This window comes from Centruroides vittatus, unplaced genomic scaffold (assembly GCF_030686945.1).
Source record: "Centruroides vittatus isolate TY-2023 unplaced genomic scaffold, ASM3068694v2 contig_17, whole genome shotgun sequence".
NCBI classification, from domain to species: Eukaryota; Metazoa; Arthropoda; class Arachnida; order Scorpiones; family Buthidae; genus Centruroides; species Centruroides vittatus.
In genome coordinates, this window is record NW_027121033.1 from 1,047,034 (window position 1) to 1,061,917 (window position 14,884).

The following is a 14,884-nucleotide window of genomic DNA, read 5'->3' on the forward strand; positions in this document are numbered from 1 at the left end:
TTGGTCGTTAAAGGTCGCCTTTTGCTACCTAGAAGCAAGTGTTGCCATCTCCTAGCAGCTTTTGATTGATAATGATGGAACATTTGACCCTCCGGTAACGATCCTAATAGTTTTATCTATAATTATTTTAGATGTTGTATTTGTAAAAAAATTTAATGTTCGAGGTGATAATTTTTGTGAATTTTTCGCCTGTAAATTTAGCCCATTACGCAAGTTTTAAGGCTCCTATTAGTGAGATACACGAAACAAATCGACAATATAATTAAGATTTCTCAGTTGAAAATCTTTCCTCTATTAAAGAATCCATTATATGACGGAAAAAGTTAAAAATTATCATCATGTGAATTGGTTTAAGACGTATGCAACACGTTCTTGACAATATAATAAGAAAAGAAATTTCTTAGCGCACATAAAATACCACATTTAATCCCTATTGAGCTATTAAATCCGAAAAAATTGGCCTTAAACTCCACCAATTGTACAGAAGCATTAAACTTCTTCATCATACTTTAACTTTACCTTCTAGTTTTACATTTACAGTTAAAGTGCAGTTAAATTCTTTACGTAATGTAACATTGATTCTTCCTTATTGGATTCTCCTCTGCGCGTGTTCACCCTACACACACACGTACCCAAACTATATAACACATTCCATTTAGATATCTAAGGCAGAATTAAGGTCAACTATATGCACCGAGAAAGTTATAAAAGAAATCTTAGTCGATTTGTCTAGTACGAAAATCGATAGGAGGTATCACCTTTTAGTATCTGGTATGTTGACACAATTCGCTAAAAATTTCGTTTTAAAACCCGTCTCCTAAGTTTCATGAGTCATTCAACGTGTTTACCAATCTCTCGTTTCCAGCAGGAAAGCAGCCATGCATGCTCAACGTTGTTACAGAATCTATTTTCCTGTCGACTGCACACACAACCAGCTCACAAGTTACAGACTATCTATCTTTTCTGTTCATGATTACTCTTTTCTCTTTTACCCATTCAGATAATACTGTCCATTCATTACTTCCCATTCTTCTTCGGAAACTTTTATTGAATTTTGTGTCTAGTTTTAAAATTTGAGAAATTTCCAAGTAACTTTTACAGCGTACGCCATATTGTTTCTTTGAAACTAATGATTACAAATGAAAGATACATATAAAGAAAGCTGGCAACGTTATTGCCGGATTTTTCCGGCATACTTATTGTTTTCATCCCTAGTAATTGATATCACTAATTTTTTTGTAAGTCTTCGTATTGGAGATATTAGCCCATCAGTGGCTGAGAGGATAACATCACCGAACACGTGGCCAACCAGTTCGTGCCTTTTCACCTGGTTAGCCACGGGAGTTTTCTGAATTTTCTTTACGTTACTAACACCTAAAGAGGGGGCCAGTTTCCCATAAGAACTCTCGGGAGATATTTCCTCTTTGGCTGATCGCCCATGTATCGCGTTGCATTATACGAATAAAACCAATCCAAATCAGGATATATGGTCCCCCCTTTAATATCTCCCGATTCAACAGTCCTGAAAATTTCTACAAAAATTTCCACATAATACACGAAATTGCCTTCAAAATTTCAGAAACTTCCGACATAAGGCATAGGCGTTATTAAGCTTTAAAGTGGGCGAAAATAATCGTGTTCCCCACACTAACATCTATACATGCAGAAAAACTTGGGGGTTTTTCTGTATTTCTAGACGTTTCAAGGTTCTCTAAAGTTCATATAAAACTCTTGAGAGAGGTAATTTTCTTACCTCTCGCCATACTTTCCTTCTTCGTTATATAAACAACATCAGGGAAAAATAGAAATGGCGTTATACTTCTGGGAATTTCAAAGACAATCGCTTAAAAGTAATTTTATTTCAAATAATGAAGAAAAAAAAAGACTTAATAACAGTTTTAATGTTATGGCTGTCCTGTGCCATAAGCAATATATTGGTAAGTCATCAATAGTTCCCGGTAGATGCCATCTTTCTGTCAACTAAGGTAATTTTAATGACAAATTGGAAACCATTACGTTGCCAGAAAGTAGATTGGTGATTCCCAATAGTGAATTTACTTTCTTTTATTTTCGTTACGTCGTAAAAATACTAGTGGTAAATTCCCCACTAATTTCTTTTTGTAGAGGAATTTCGCTACAATGGGTCGACATGACAGTTTCAGGACTGTTAAAGTAATAAACTATACCCATTCTGTTAGTATATACACGTTTATATACTATTTTTTACCGTCACAGAGATGCAGTTACAAGTTTCTTTTAGTACAAGTGTAGAAGTGGATAATGGTCACTCGGTATTGCTAACGTTATGGTAGTTTTCTCACACGTGAAGGAAGTTTGCAAAGATGGTTTCCAGGCAAATAGTGGCAGGAATGAATATTACAGCGGCATACATCTAGATGGAAGGAGGAAAATTACACAGAAAAGTAGCGTAACATTATAGAAATGCATAGGAGTGGGAGAATAGACATTATTCTTAACATGACATACACACAGCCAATGTGAGGAATGACTAGTGTTTATCCCTTGTTACCGTTGATGACTCGTAAAACTGTCAGTAGTAAATTTTCTACTTTTTTCTCGTGTCACGAGCTTCTATAAAATGGCTAAACATGGTTGTATAAATAGTAAAATATTGCTAATTATCATATATGCAATTTTTATGCAAATGAGTACAAACACAAATAGGTGAGAGGCGAGTTCTGGAGAACTTTTTTAGTAATGTCATGTTTCTCTTCCACTGTAGAGTTTATTTTAGGATAGTTTTATGATAAAAAGTAGCAGTCGAAGTAATTACAACAGATTACTAAGAATAGGGGTGTAAATACAAGAAGGAACTCATAAATAGCATAATTTATGTACGTCATATAGGAAGGCATTCTACGATAGACTGATCAAAATAAAATTTTTCCGTATACATTTTGTCGGTATTTTGTCGTACAGAAATGGAAAATTGCTTATGCCAGATTTATATAATTATGGTACTTTGCTTTGAATGGAAGTAAGTTTATGGAGATAGTGTTAAAGGAAATAATAGTAGGTGATGGAAATTACAGTGAGATACTTAGAATGCAAAAGTAGATAATAATAGGAGCTGCTGCATAGACGTATAAATTGTATAGGAGAGATACAGAAAGGTATGCTTAGAAATGGAATCGGATAAAGAAGATTCTTAGAAGAGGAACGTTGAATTATCGTTATTGTCAAGTACTTTTTAAAGGCTCGTTTTAAAAGAAGTTTTTCTTAGTGAATTAATAATAACTTGAGAAGGTTAAGTTCATTTTATTTTAAAAATATAATTATGTAGTTAGCCACTTAGTTTTACAATACAGAAATAACATAATTATGAAAATTGAGCTTTTAGAAACAAAATGGCGGTTGATTAGTAGATGGAACTGAAGCTCCACCTCTTGATGCCAGGTCAATTTATAAACGAAAGTTTATATCGAAACGTTATACAAAAAAAAAGAAAATCAGATTTTTATCGACATAAAGAAGGGCAACGTTTGCCATATTTAAACAATTATACGTGAAATTCTTGAAAATTACTTAAGAAACTAATTGTAAAGAATACATTTGAAATATATTTTTCTTCCAGAAGAAACTTATTATCGACGCAAACCAGTTGTAGATATTGCTCGTCACTTTTATTTCATTCATTGTTACCGTAAAAGCGTAACTGATCAACGATTTATGTATGAAGTTTCGACCGATGTGCTGCTTTGTAGAGGTTATTAAAATACGAAACATCTTAAGTAACGAGAAGACACACGGCAGCACGGAAGGAACCAGTTGATTAAAACAATAACATCTGACGTTGTAGACGATAACAAGGAGGAATAAAACCGTGGGAAATCCAATATAACACAATTACGTACAAGAGTAACAAATATGGTACAGGCATCTCCCTGTGGAAGCAGACGGGAAATGAAGAACATAATGGAAAATGACATTGATCTCACTTTAAGCACATCTTACACACGGTGAGAGGGTTTATGTGTACTATGCGTATTAGCCAATGGATGTAGCACATACATCAACGTCTGAAATTTATCCAGACATCGTGACGTATAGAAGAAGACAAACTAATTCGACTTTTGGGAGACAATGAACGAGCACGTTTCTAATAAATGATATTGTCAGAATTGCAGTTGTAGAGGATATACGGGGGATACCGTACATGATAAGTTGGACGTCAGAAAGAAGAAAGGTCAACCATTACTCATGTCGACCTATGACCGATGCCTGTACAACTTTAAAAGCTTCTACATGGCAATTTCACCCGCCTTTTTTTTCAATCATCAAATGGAAGAGTGAAACAACTGTAGATAATTATTATAACGTTGGGTGTGTAAACAAAAATTGCTTTAGTGCAGTTGCAATCTCTCACCCTGGCTACCTCCTTTTTAAACTTTTATACAGGGCTTTATCGACAAACGCGTTAAAAACACATTAGCACCTTTTCGCTTTTGTCGCCTGTGAGTAGAGAATATAATGTTGTATGCAGAAAGGTATTTTTGATGAATATATTTTTCTTTTATAAAGAAGTAAAACAGGAGAAGGGGGAGAGAGAAAAATAAATTCTCTTTTTAATAAACGACAGCTTTTGTATTTCTGTCGATAAATCTTATCTGTTGATAATGCTCTGTAAATTAAGTAGACTGAATTTATTATTGTAAAACCGCCAGGATTTTTTTCCCGTGGAATTTTTTTCCTTTGTTTCTGTCCAGAGAAAATAATCAAAAATCCATTTACAGAGATGTCAAATATTCCTCCAGGTTCTAAAAATGTCGACGTTCCACTGTCGAATTTTCATAAATTATCGAGTATTTTTATATCTATTTATATTTTAAAAAATTTTTAATATGAATTTTTAACGTTTCTACTTCAATAACTTTTTTATTTTATCGATTTTATGAGTTAGTGGCTTTGTATTGATCCCTTGTAGCGATACAAATCTGTTGTAGTTGAATTCGTACACGTATCAGATCATAGAAATGATGCATGATGGCTAAATGTGAAGTTTTAATGTTAGTTTGAAGTGTGCAGTTAATAAATATTTAGTGTTTAAGGTTGCAACGACTGTTTAACCTAAACTGACAACTCCAGTTATGTAAATGATGCGTATAGTTGCAACCTGTCATTTACACACCCAGTTTGTGCGTTTAGTCTAGTTTTGATTTTGTGATTTGATAAAATGCGTATAATGTGCCATTTACAATATCCTGGACGTTAGGCGAGTGATGTGCGCATTATATAATTAGATTATAGCTTAATGGCATATGTACAAATGAATAATTACGAGGGACACCCATTACCAGTTCGGCCAGGCCCTCAATGGGGTGAAGGACGGGGCCGACATGTTCGCTCATGAAAAATTCATGGGGTTGCTTGCTCGCTCGGATTGGATCTCGAGTCCCCCAGGACATGGGCTGACAAACTAACCGCCTCAGCCATCCGGCCGGATTACTTTTCATGTTAGTGACGTATGAACTACGCAATCTAAATGCCGCATATGATAACAACAAGACACTTGTCGACCATACAATAAGGTGTTAGCTTGCTGCTTTGGGGATTTGAATACGAATTTAGTCCATATTCCATTATTTATTATGAACACGGATGCTGTTTCCCATCCCCCAGCCATATTAGTTATGCCCAGCCAAAATTATGCCCATTATGGGGACTGACCCATAATGGGCATAATTTTGCCAGCCATATAATATAAATATGATGGCACTTGAGGTTAGTCAATCAATAACGTGCAATTTACTGTCTAGACTGCTTTATGCATTTTTAATTTTGACTTTCTTTTTCAGTTATTTATAAAGAAATGCGCAGAAATACTTACATGAAAGAAAACAAAAATTTATATTTTATCTTAAAAATCAAAAATTCTTAGTTCAGCCACAGCGACTATTATCTGGAAATAGGACTGTAGGATTGGTAGGATAAGGCAACGTACCACAAGGATGATCTGCCAAGGAAGAAGTGCCTGCCGGGAGGACTTTCTATTGGAAAGTGGCTCCCTTTTAAGTGTTAGACACGTAAAGAACACCCGAAACTCCGCGCGACCATCCTGTTGGTGAGACCGGAACCCGCGACCAGTGTTGTGGTTTCATCTGCACGGCCACTAATGGGCCTCATACTCAGTTATCTAGTTTTATTCACAAAAATAACTATTAGAGTTATAAAAATAGGAAGTTTTAAACAATAAATGCTATTTGTACGAGATGAGCCGCCGTATCCGAGACAGATCAATCTCCCGAAAAATTCCTGGAATTTCGATTCCGAGCCCTCCGAATTAAGGCTTATGCCTTAACTGCGTCAGATATCTCGCCGTCGTGTAGTATGGATTATTACTCAAAGATCATGCAAAAATAATTCATTTATTAACTATAAGAACGACGTAAAAGTTAAAGTTTTTTAAAAAAAATTTTAGCGCATTTAACGATTGAAACAACGAAGAATATTAATTTTAGAAAGTTCTAGGGATTATTTTTTCTTGCATTTCTTTACAATTTATGATATAAATGAATAAAATTTGCTATTATGACATCAACTGTCTGATTACATCCAAGACACAAAAAAAAGAAGTTACCGCGAGACATCCGGAATGCTAAGCATCTGTAACCTGGCAACATCGAACATTAGCTGAAAAAATAAGATGTTTAATCTGGCAACATGCAACAGAATTGCGCAAGATGTGAAGTTGCCAGATTAAACTAGCTTTAACCTAATCGAACGTAATTTGAATGTATAAAAATCAATTACAGGCTAGTCAAAATCGGATGTAGTTAACTATAAATTGTATTGAAGCTATATTTAATACTTTATTTATAAAACAAAGTACACTTCATTCTTTTTTTATAACAATATTTTGTGTGCTTGTATGTAAAATTAGTTTAATTCAAAAGCAAAACAGCAGCGGGATCTTGTTTATAGGTTTACAGTAAAATGTATTTTTCGATACAAAGCCGTTCGGATCAATAAAAAAAAGTATATAAATAAAAAAATTTCGCTGAAATAAACATTAAAAAAATTCGTCGCGGAATAATTTAGTTATATTTATATAAAACAGGAAAAAAATCAAAATTAATAACATTATTCTATCCTCTCGCAATATGTTTACGAGTAAGGAAATAAAATCTGGAAAGTTTTATTTAAATCCACTTAACTGTATTTCGATACTTAAGAAAACAGAAGCGGAGAGGAAAAGGAGGGAAAAAATCTTTAAAAATGAATAAAACAAATTACAATAATGGAATTCGAAAGTTGCAAAGAGGAAGAAAGAAAGAAGAAGAAAAAATGGCGGCATGTAAGAGATTAAGGATTAGAATTTTGTTAAAAGAAAATAGAACAGAATACGAAAATACTTCTTTTTATTATTATTATTACTTTTAAAAGCTTCATCAGAGCACTACAGAAGATAACCATTGACGTAGAAGATAATGAATGTAAATTTGTGATGCGAAAATAATCTTTGATTGAAACACGAATAAATGGCACCCAAGGGTATTTCACCAAATGTCCTTTTATACGATTCTCTTCATAAAGTGAATTCATTGCTTATTCTACTCGTTCACGAATGAGTTTTAATGTTGATAAAATTTAAAATGAAAAAGAAAAAAAAGCTTTAATGATTTTTTAAAAAAAGTTACATCAAATTTTATTGGGCACTCAGTAAAAATACACGAGATTAAACTCTTAACTGAATGATGCCATCCAGGAACCATTTATGCAATTAATCAGAAAGAATTTAACAGGGTAATTTTCATTTTCTAGTAGGATTTTCTTGTTTTTTAAATAGTCATAAAGCAATCTTGCATGTTTTTGTAGATTAAGTAATTGCAAATAAAGCTGCGGCTTGCGTTCGTTCGTCTTTATAACTTTTTGATGGTTCCTCTAATATGGGATTGTTCTGGATGCGTTTAAATTTACATACACAATTTTTATAGCTTTAGTAAATTTGTTAAAATTTTAAAAAAATGTCTAGACATTAGCTAGATATACTTCTCACTTGGACATTTTTAAGAGGTACCTGACCAAAATTGCAAGTTACCACGCAGTCCATGACTACTCATGCTGAAACTTCCATTAAAAGCACTAGTCTTTCTGCAAATGCCATTAAATGATCTTCCATTAGTTGCCGGTGACCCTTTTAAGCATTCATTGACTAGCAAGAAATGCAATATTGGTAATAAAATTCAATTTACATCATTAAAGATACTTCATCTCGGTGTTATTTACAGGTTAATTTTTATAGTAATGTATGCTTCCTGTCCTAAATTTAAATTACAATTTTCTTGTTTATTATATATTTTAAATGTTTTATGTAAGATAATTAAATGGTTTAACATTTTTCTCAGGTAACAATAATTAAGGATTAGCTAATGTCGTATTATAATTATAATTATGATATATGAGAATTGTGGAAGTTAATTGTAAAAAAAAATATCAAAAGCTAGGGTAAAAATAATGGTAAAAGGCACTTCTTATTCATTGTACAGCTTTAATTATCTTTAAAATTTGAATATTTTCTTGATATTAAATTAAATATACTGTCTGTTGAAAATTCAACAGTAATCTGAAACCGGATTATCAACAATAATTTAATTTTATAAAATATTTTATAAGACAATTACCCAAAACTTTTGGTAAAAAATCGTTATTTATGGCACAGAAAATTTAATACAGTAAAATTCTTTAAATTCGATCGAAAAATTCCTTCAACTCTTAGCGATTTGAACGCATCGATAATATATATAACCGCATCACGTACGATTTCTAATATAAAATAGAGCATAACTCGGAGAAAATGGCTGTTTTAATGAATTTTTGGTCAAAAAAAAACTTAAACGTGGTTGAAACTTAAATATAGTGAATTCGTTTAAAAATAAATAAAATAAAACTTCTAAATTACCATTACTAATTCTCACCTTATAGTTCTCGTAAAATTCAAAATAACAAAATTTATACGGGATAACCTAGTTAACTTGTGACCTATTCTTTGTATCCAGAAGGCTCTTCAGAGGAGGACAAGAAGTAAGTATAAAGAAATTCGAAGAGATGGAACAAATTTATTTTACTTTTACGAGACGTCTCAGAAACTAGCTTGAGAAGAAAGAAATTTGTAGAAAGAATCATGAACGACATGTACAATAAGGTTTACCTACTGTACAAATAGTCGAGCGATGTCATACATCATGTCATGCTGTCATTCAAATAAGATTTCGGGAGCGACGATGCGAAAGTCAAACAGTGAACCGCTCGTCGCGTGGCTCTAACTCTATCCTTTTCTTTAAAAAAATATTATATATATAGATATATTCGTATATCCCTTAGGGGTGCGCATTATACACGCCAAAGTAGAAGAAATAAAAAGCAAGATTAAAGTCTACAAGAATTATTTCAGAAAAGTAGCATTTCAAAATCTTTCCTCCAGATTGAACTTGAAGAATTTCATGCCCTCACGCGAACGTCATCACCCTTAAAGTTCTACTCGAAAAAATGTGAACAGAGAAGAGTATTTTTTTTTTTTTTTTACATTTCTATTTGGATTTTAGTATTAAAAATTCGAGAGAGAAATTTCCTGAATGGTTCGTTCAAAATTTCATTTATACATAATATTTTTCTTTAATTAAATTAAGACACCCGGCTGCTTTCGACGTCATAATTCAGATGGTAGAAGTAATCTGCCATAAATCAGAAGGGCTGTGAGAGGGTTTTTTCTACGGATCTCAGGTAAAATTCATTACTTAATTAGCATTTAGTTTACTAAAAATTAGAACAAAATCGATAGTAGTGTTCTACTAGAAAAGAAAATTGAATTAATACTCGATTTTTGTTTCGAAAGAAAATGGAAATTCATTGTGTATTGCTTCGCACTTCTATTGTAATATAATTATGCATTAAATTTCTTGTTTTTGTTTAAGATTAGTGAAGAGGGTTAAAGAATAGTTACATTAAGAACGTACGGGAACAGCCTCGTTGATTTTATTGCCGTGTTTGCAATTGTAAGCAATGTCTTGAAAGCATGCATTGTTCTTATATTTTATAATGACGCTATTGCTTACGATGTAGGAGCAGAAATTACGTATATCTTAAGATGAAACAGTAGTATGCACTCTTTCAGGGCACAGAAATTTTTTTATCTCTTGAAGAACTTTTTTAAAAACTTTGTGAAGAGTTGAAAGGATTTTTGAGGAAGTTGGAGTTGGAATTTCTAAAATTACTTATCCTGGGAATATTCAGGACGCGTAATATCTATTTAGAAAGAGGTTCACGTTAAGAAGGAATTGTTTCCTTTTTTCAAAGTTGGAAGAATGAAGTTATACCAAGGAATTAATAAAAATTAGACACTTATTTCATTTTAGAATGGTAAGAAAATAAATAAAATTGCCTAAAAAAAATTATATCGATTTCAAAGATTAGGTTTTTCTGCATATAAGGACTATATAACCCTAAAGTTTAGGAGAATAAATTAGAATAACTGTTATTTCAATTTTATAAGACATAAACATTACGAGAATTATAGATAAGCCTTATAGGAAACAACATACTAAAGTGTGATGTGATCAACAAGAAACTATAGAGGAAAACACGCCGAAACAGGAAATATTTATCCGACACTAACACAAAATAGCAGAGAAACGTACAGGAAAGCGTATATAAATGTTTATTAACTTAAAATAGGCAATTAAATAATATAAAATTGATATTATATACATTAATGACAAAGCTTAGCGAACTCCGACGCCCTTTTCAAAATTCATTTTCTCTAAAAATATTGAAGCTAGGATTAATAAATTTGGTGCACATGTTAAAGACCTGGAGGGCATCCTTCAGGCGAAATTTAGTGACAATCGGTTTATTAGGGGGTGGAGCGTAGAATGACATTTACCAGCACGATAATTAGGTAATTAATTATAAATACGAGGTTAATAACTTTTATAGCTTCATTTATCTTGGTATTTTTTTTATATTTTTCTTCTACTATTAGGTGAATGTGGCGAAGACAATCCATGCGAACAACTCTGCTTCGACTTACATGATGGAACTTACGAATGTTCGTGTAAGGAAGGACACACCCTAGCTGACAACGGATACAGCTGTCACGGTAAGTGTCTTTGGTCGATATTATCTATCCCCATCTCGGTCACTCTGAGTATTACCTTATCACTAGGAGTATTTATCACCCTTAGCACCAAGGGCTTCTATCTTGTTTGCTTTATCACGTATACTACTTGGAAGAATTTTTGTACTTCGATTTTAATGCCTCCTACTAATATGTACAGTATATATTTATCGTGTATAAATCTTCGATTTTTCAAAAATGGGGTGTGGCTCCTAGAAATGTCGTGTTTTGATAAAAAGGCTTCGACTTTTTTTCTATCCTTACATGTCCAACTCCACCCGAAAGAGGAAATCAACAGTAAAAGTGAATTATTAGTCTGTTTTATGAGCGTGTCGGCTTATGATGTTTTACTATTGTTAGATTTTCTTGCGCAATATTTTAAATTATAGCTTATGTCAGTTATGTGTATATTGCGGGCCAGCGTGTTGATATGTAAATAAGTTCTAGAGTAACTAATTATAAGAAACTATGTAAAGAAATTCTAATTTAGAAGTTTAAGTTGTGGTAAGGGACTAGACATAAGGACCTCTTTGGTAAGGAATCAGATAAGATGATCCCTATCTACAGATTCAGTGTGATAAGTAACTAGATGGATTCCTATCTACAATTTGTGGTAGATCTCTCACTATAATTATGGTACGAAACTCCTATTTAGAATTTAGTTATTGTAGAGAAGCGCTCAAACTGGAGATTTAGTGGTTCTTGGGATTTACTGTTTTTTTGTGGTTAGATGACCAAATTTGATTACTTGTGTTCACCTAAATTAAATTACCGACTTCACGTGTAAAGAGTAAGCAGAAACAAAACTCATACCCCAAAGGCACGTGGCTAATTGTTGACTTAACGATTCAACTTTTCAAGAACTCCAGTGCGATTTGTAAATACAACGCCTATAAACAGTGTAAGTACCTTATTTTACATCGAGAAACCAATGCAAAAAAAAAAAAAAAACAGGAAACATCAAGTCTAGAGAAGTCACTTATCTCACTTCCTATAAGGTTTATAACGGTTGTGTAACCTCGATAAGAACTATTACGATTGCAAAATCTAGATAAGTTAGGTAGTGTAACAAGAATCATAATTTTAGTATCCCCCACCAATCTCCGTCTAACGCCATCTTGAAGCTCACTATCTTTTATCATCATCTCGGAATGTAGTTCCATAATTCTCGGCATCCACTTCCATTGCCAATTTTTCGAAGGTATATCGCCGTTTCTTAAAGTTTAATACATAAAAAAGTTTTGAGATGAAGTTTTTTTTGCTTCCCTTAACAAAAATAAAACGATAGTAACAGCGTGGGTCAGTAATCAGAAGTATTGTGATAGTGCTGTTGTAGTAATACGCCTTCTTATTCTTGAAAGCGATGTTGCATTAACATGATGATTACGATAGTGAGATTAGTAATAGTAATGGTGGGGCATTAACGAGATAGAAGTATAGTGGTAGTAGTGAAACATTAATGAGACAGAAATATTGAGATGATAACAAGAATAGATTGTAGTACATAACCAAAATTATTCTGGGAATATATACAATGATAATGTAGTAGGGGGAGAAGATGACAGTAGCTGACAGCGTTGTTATGGTAAGACATGAACGTCCTGCCATTGTAATAGCTCAAGACTTAGGCTTGTTGTGGCCCGAATCTATAGAATTAACAGGCCCTTCCCCTCCATCAAATAATGTGTAAAAATGTGAGGTCATAAGTCGCAGCTTGATTAGTTTACGCGCAATTCCGGTCCTGACTACAAGAATGGCACATAGTATCGACAATTTGATGAATATTGTGATTACAGTAATAATGATAGAATATTAATTAATAAAATAAGTTTTAGTAGAAGTTTACTGATATTGAAAATAGTGATTGGTTTATTGGATGATCTGCTAAGGGCACCTCCTTGGCAAATCACCCAATAAACCAATCCTCCGGGAGGGCTTTCTTTGGAAAACTGGCCCCTATTTGGGTGTTAGACGGTGAAGAAAACAGGTGTAGCCAGCCGCTCGTGGGGTGCGAACCCATTCGTCCAGAACACTCAAAAAAATACACTCGTACTTCCTGATAACAGCACCACGCGTGAATCGAGTTAGATTAAAATGTATTTACGAGTTGTTTTAAAAAAAAACCTTTCAAACTTTCTTATTTAAAAGAATAAATCAGAATCGTGTCGGGTCACAGCGTACTCGAAAAAAAGAAGAGAGAACAAACTCTCGCAGGCTACTCCATCTGTATAGATTAGATACCGGATGGAAAATCATTCTCTGGAAGAATCCTACACTAAACAGTTGCACTTCTAACATATTGATCAATACAGTTGTAACATCTCTGTGTCATGGTCATGTCCAGATGTTTGTAACGTGACTCTTCTATCTTGAGTTCGTGTAAAGGTTGCCTAGCATTTGTCAAACCTGCTTATTTTTAGCCATCCGTAACAGATTAGAGAAAAAGTAAAAAAAAAAAGAAAAGAAAATACGTTACAAGATCTAGAAACGAGTAAAATAATCTACGAAACTTACACGAGTTCAACAAACTACAGATTTCATGCAAACTTTAATGATGCAGTTAAGAGGAGTCGGTGCAGCGAGTTATAATTAACGTTAACGCGGCCATATTTAATCTTAAAGTAAAGCTTTTATTTCGGGATGTAATAAATAACGTGGCTTAATAATGGGGTTTTATTCTAAAAATAACACTTCTCGGCTTCTTCTTCTTCTTTTCGATTTTCTACCTGACACGCGTCCTGCAATCCAAGTAACTAATAGATAAATGGCTCGACCATTAAGGTTAATGGTATGACATTTCTTCCATGAGTTTTTAAAAAGCATTCCGTTTGTTCTTTACCGGAAAAAAAAGAAAATATTCTTGCGGTTTTGTAGGAGGAATTTATGTATTTTTTTACTAAAATTTTATTAGGTTAGAAGTGGAATTAAATAGTTTTTCTCTGTTTTTATGATTCAAAATCGTGGTATAAGTTCGTTGAAATTAACAGAAGTCCAATAAAAAGCTAAATAAATTTGCTTAATTCTTTTCGTATAAAGATTAACTGTGTTTTTACTTAAATTACTGAATAAAATTGATTTAAATATAGTTTATTCTTTGTCTTCCTGCTTATAAAATTTTTCATTCTATTTATACTAACAAAATCTTTAGTTCGGTTTACAGATTATGTTAGTGTAAATAACAAGCTCAAACACGTTTACTATAAGATTACTACCTTTTTAAATACTCATGTTTCGTATTACTCTTAAGAACTACCTTTATACCTTCAACTACTCTTAGTAAATACCCAACATTTTGTACCATTCTTAGTAAATCCAGAAATCTTGTACTGATACTAGTAAGTCTTTGTACTTTGTACCTTCGATATCGTGTACCGGATTATATTCTCAGTAAACCTCAGGACAACTCTCATCTTATTCTACTTTTAAGATTTACTAAGGGTGAACCTAAGGTAGAACGAGTTAAAACGAAGGTACTTTGTGCCCTGTAATTTTGAGATACTGAAAATTACAGGGTACAAAGTACCTTCTTTGTTACGTTTGTTACGTTGTACCTACAAAGTTACGAACTTGTAATGCCTATAGAAAGTTATATTTAGAAAATGTAGCTTAATTTAAGGTATTAATGTGAAAGAATAATAAAAATTTAGCATATTTTTCGTATAAACATAATTTTGATCATGTTTGAATGCCAAAGAAAACTTTAAATTTAGAAAAATCGTTATTGGAGATGAAGCTAGAGTTTTGGGGAAT

General features: G+C 32.9%; 1 protein-coding gene across 1 annotated transcript in view; it reads left to right on the top strand.

Moving 5' to 3' along the window:
• LOC136969095 (pikachurin-like) overlaps positions 1-14,884 on the top strand; it is a 74,299-nt gene that overhangs the window by 20,832 nt on the left and 38,583 nt on the right. Inside the window, exon 2 of the mRNA XM_067263199.1 lies at positions 11,000-11,116. Coding sequence (XP_067119300.1) covers positions 11,000-11,116 — 117 coding nt within the window. The remainder of the gene's footprint in view (positions 1-10,999; positions 11,117-14,884) is intronic.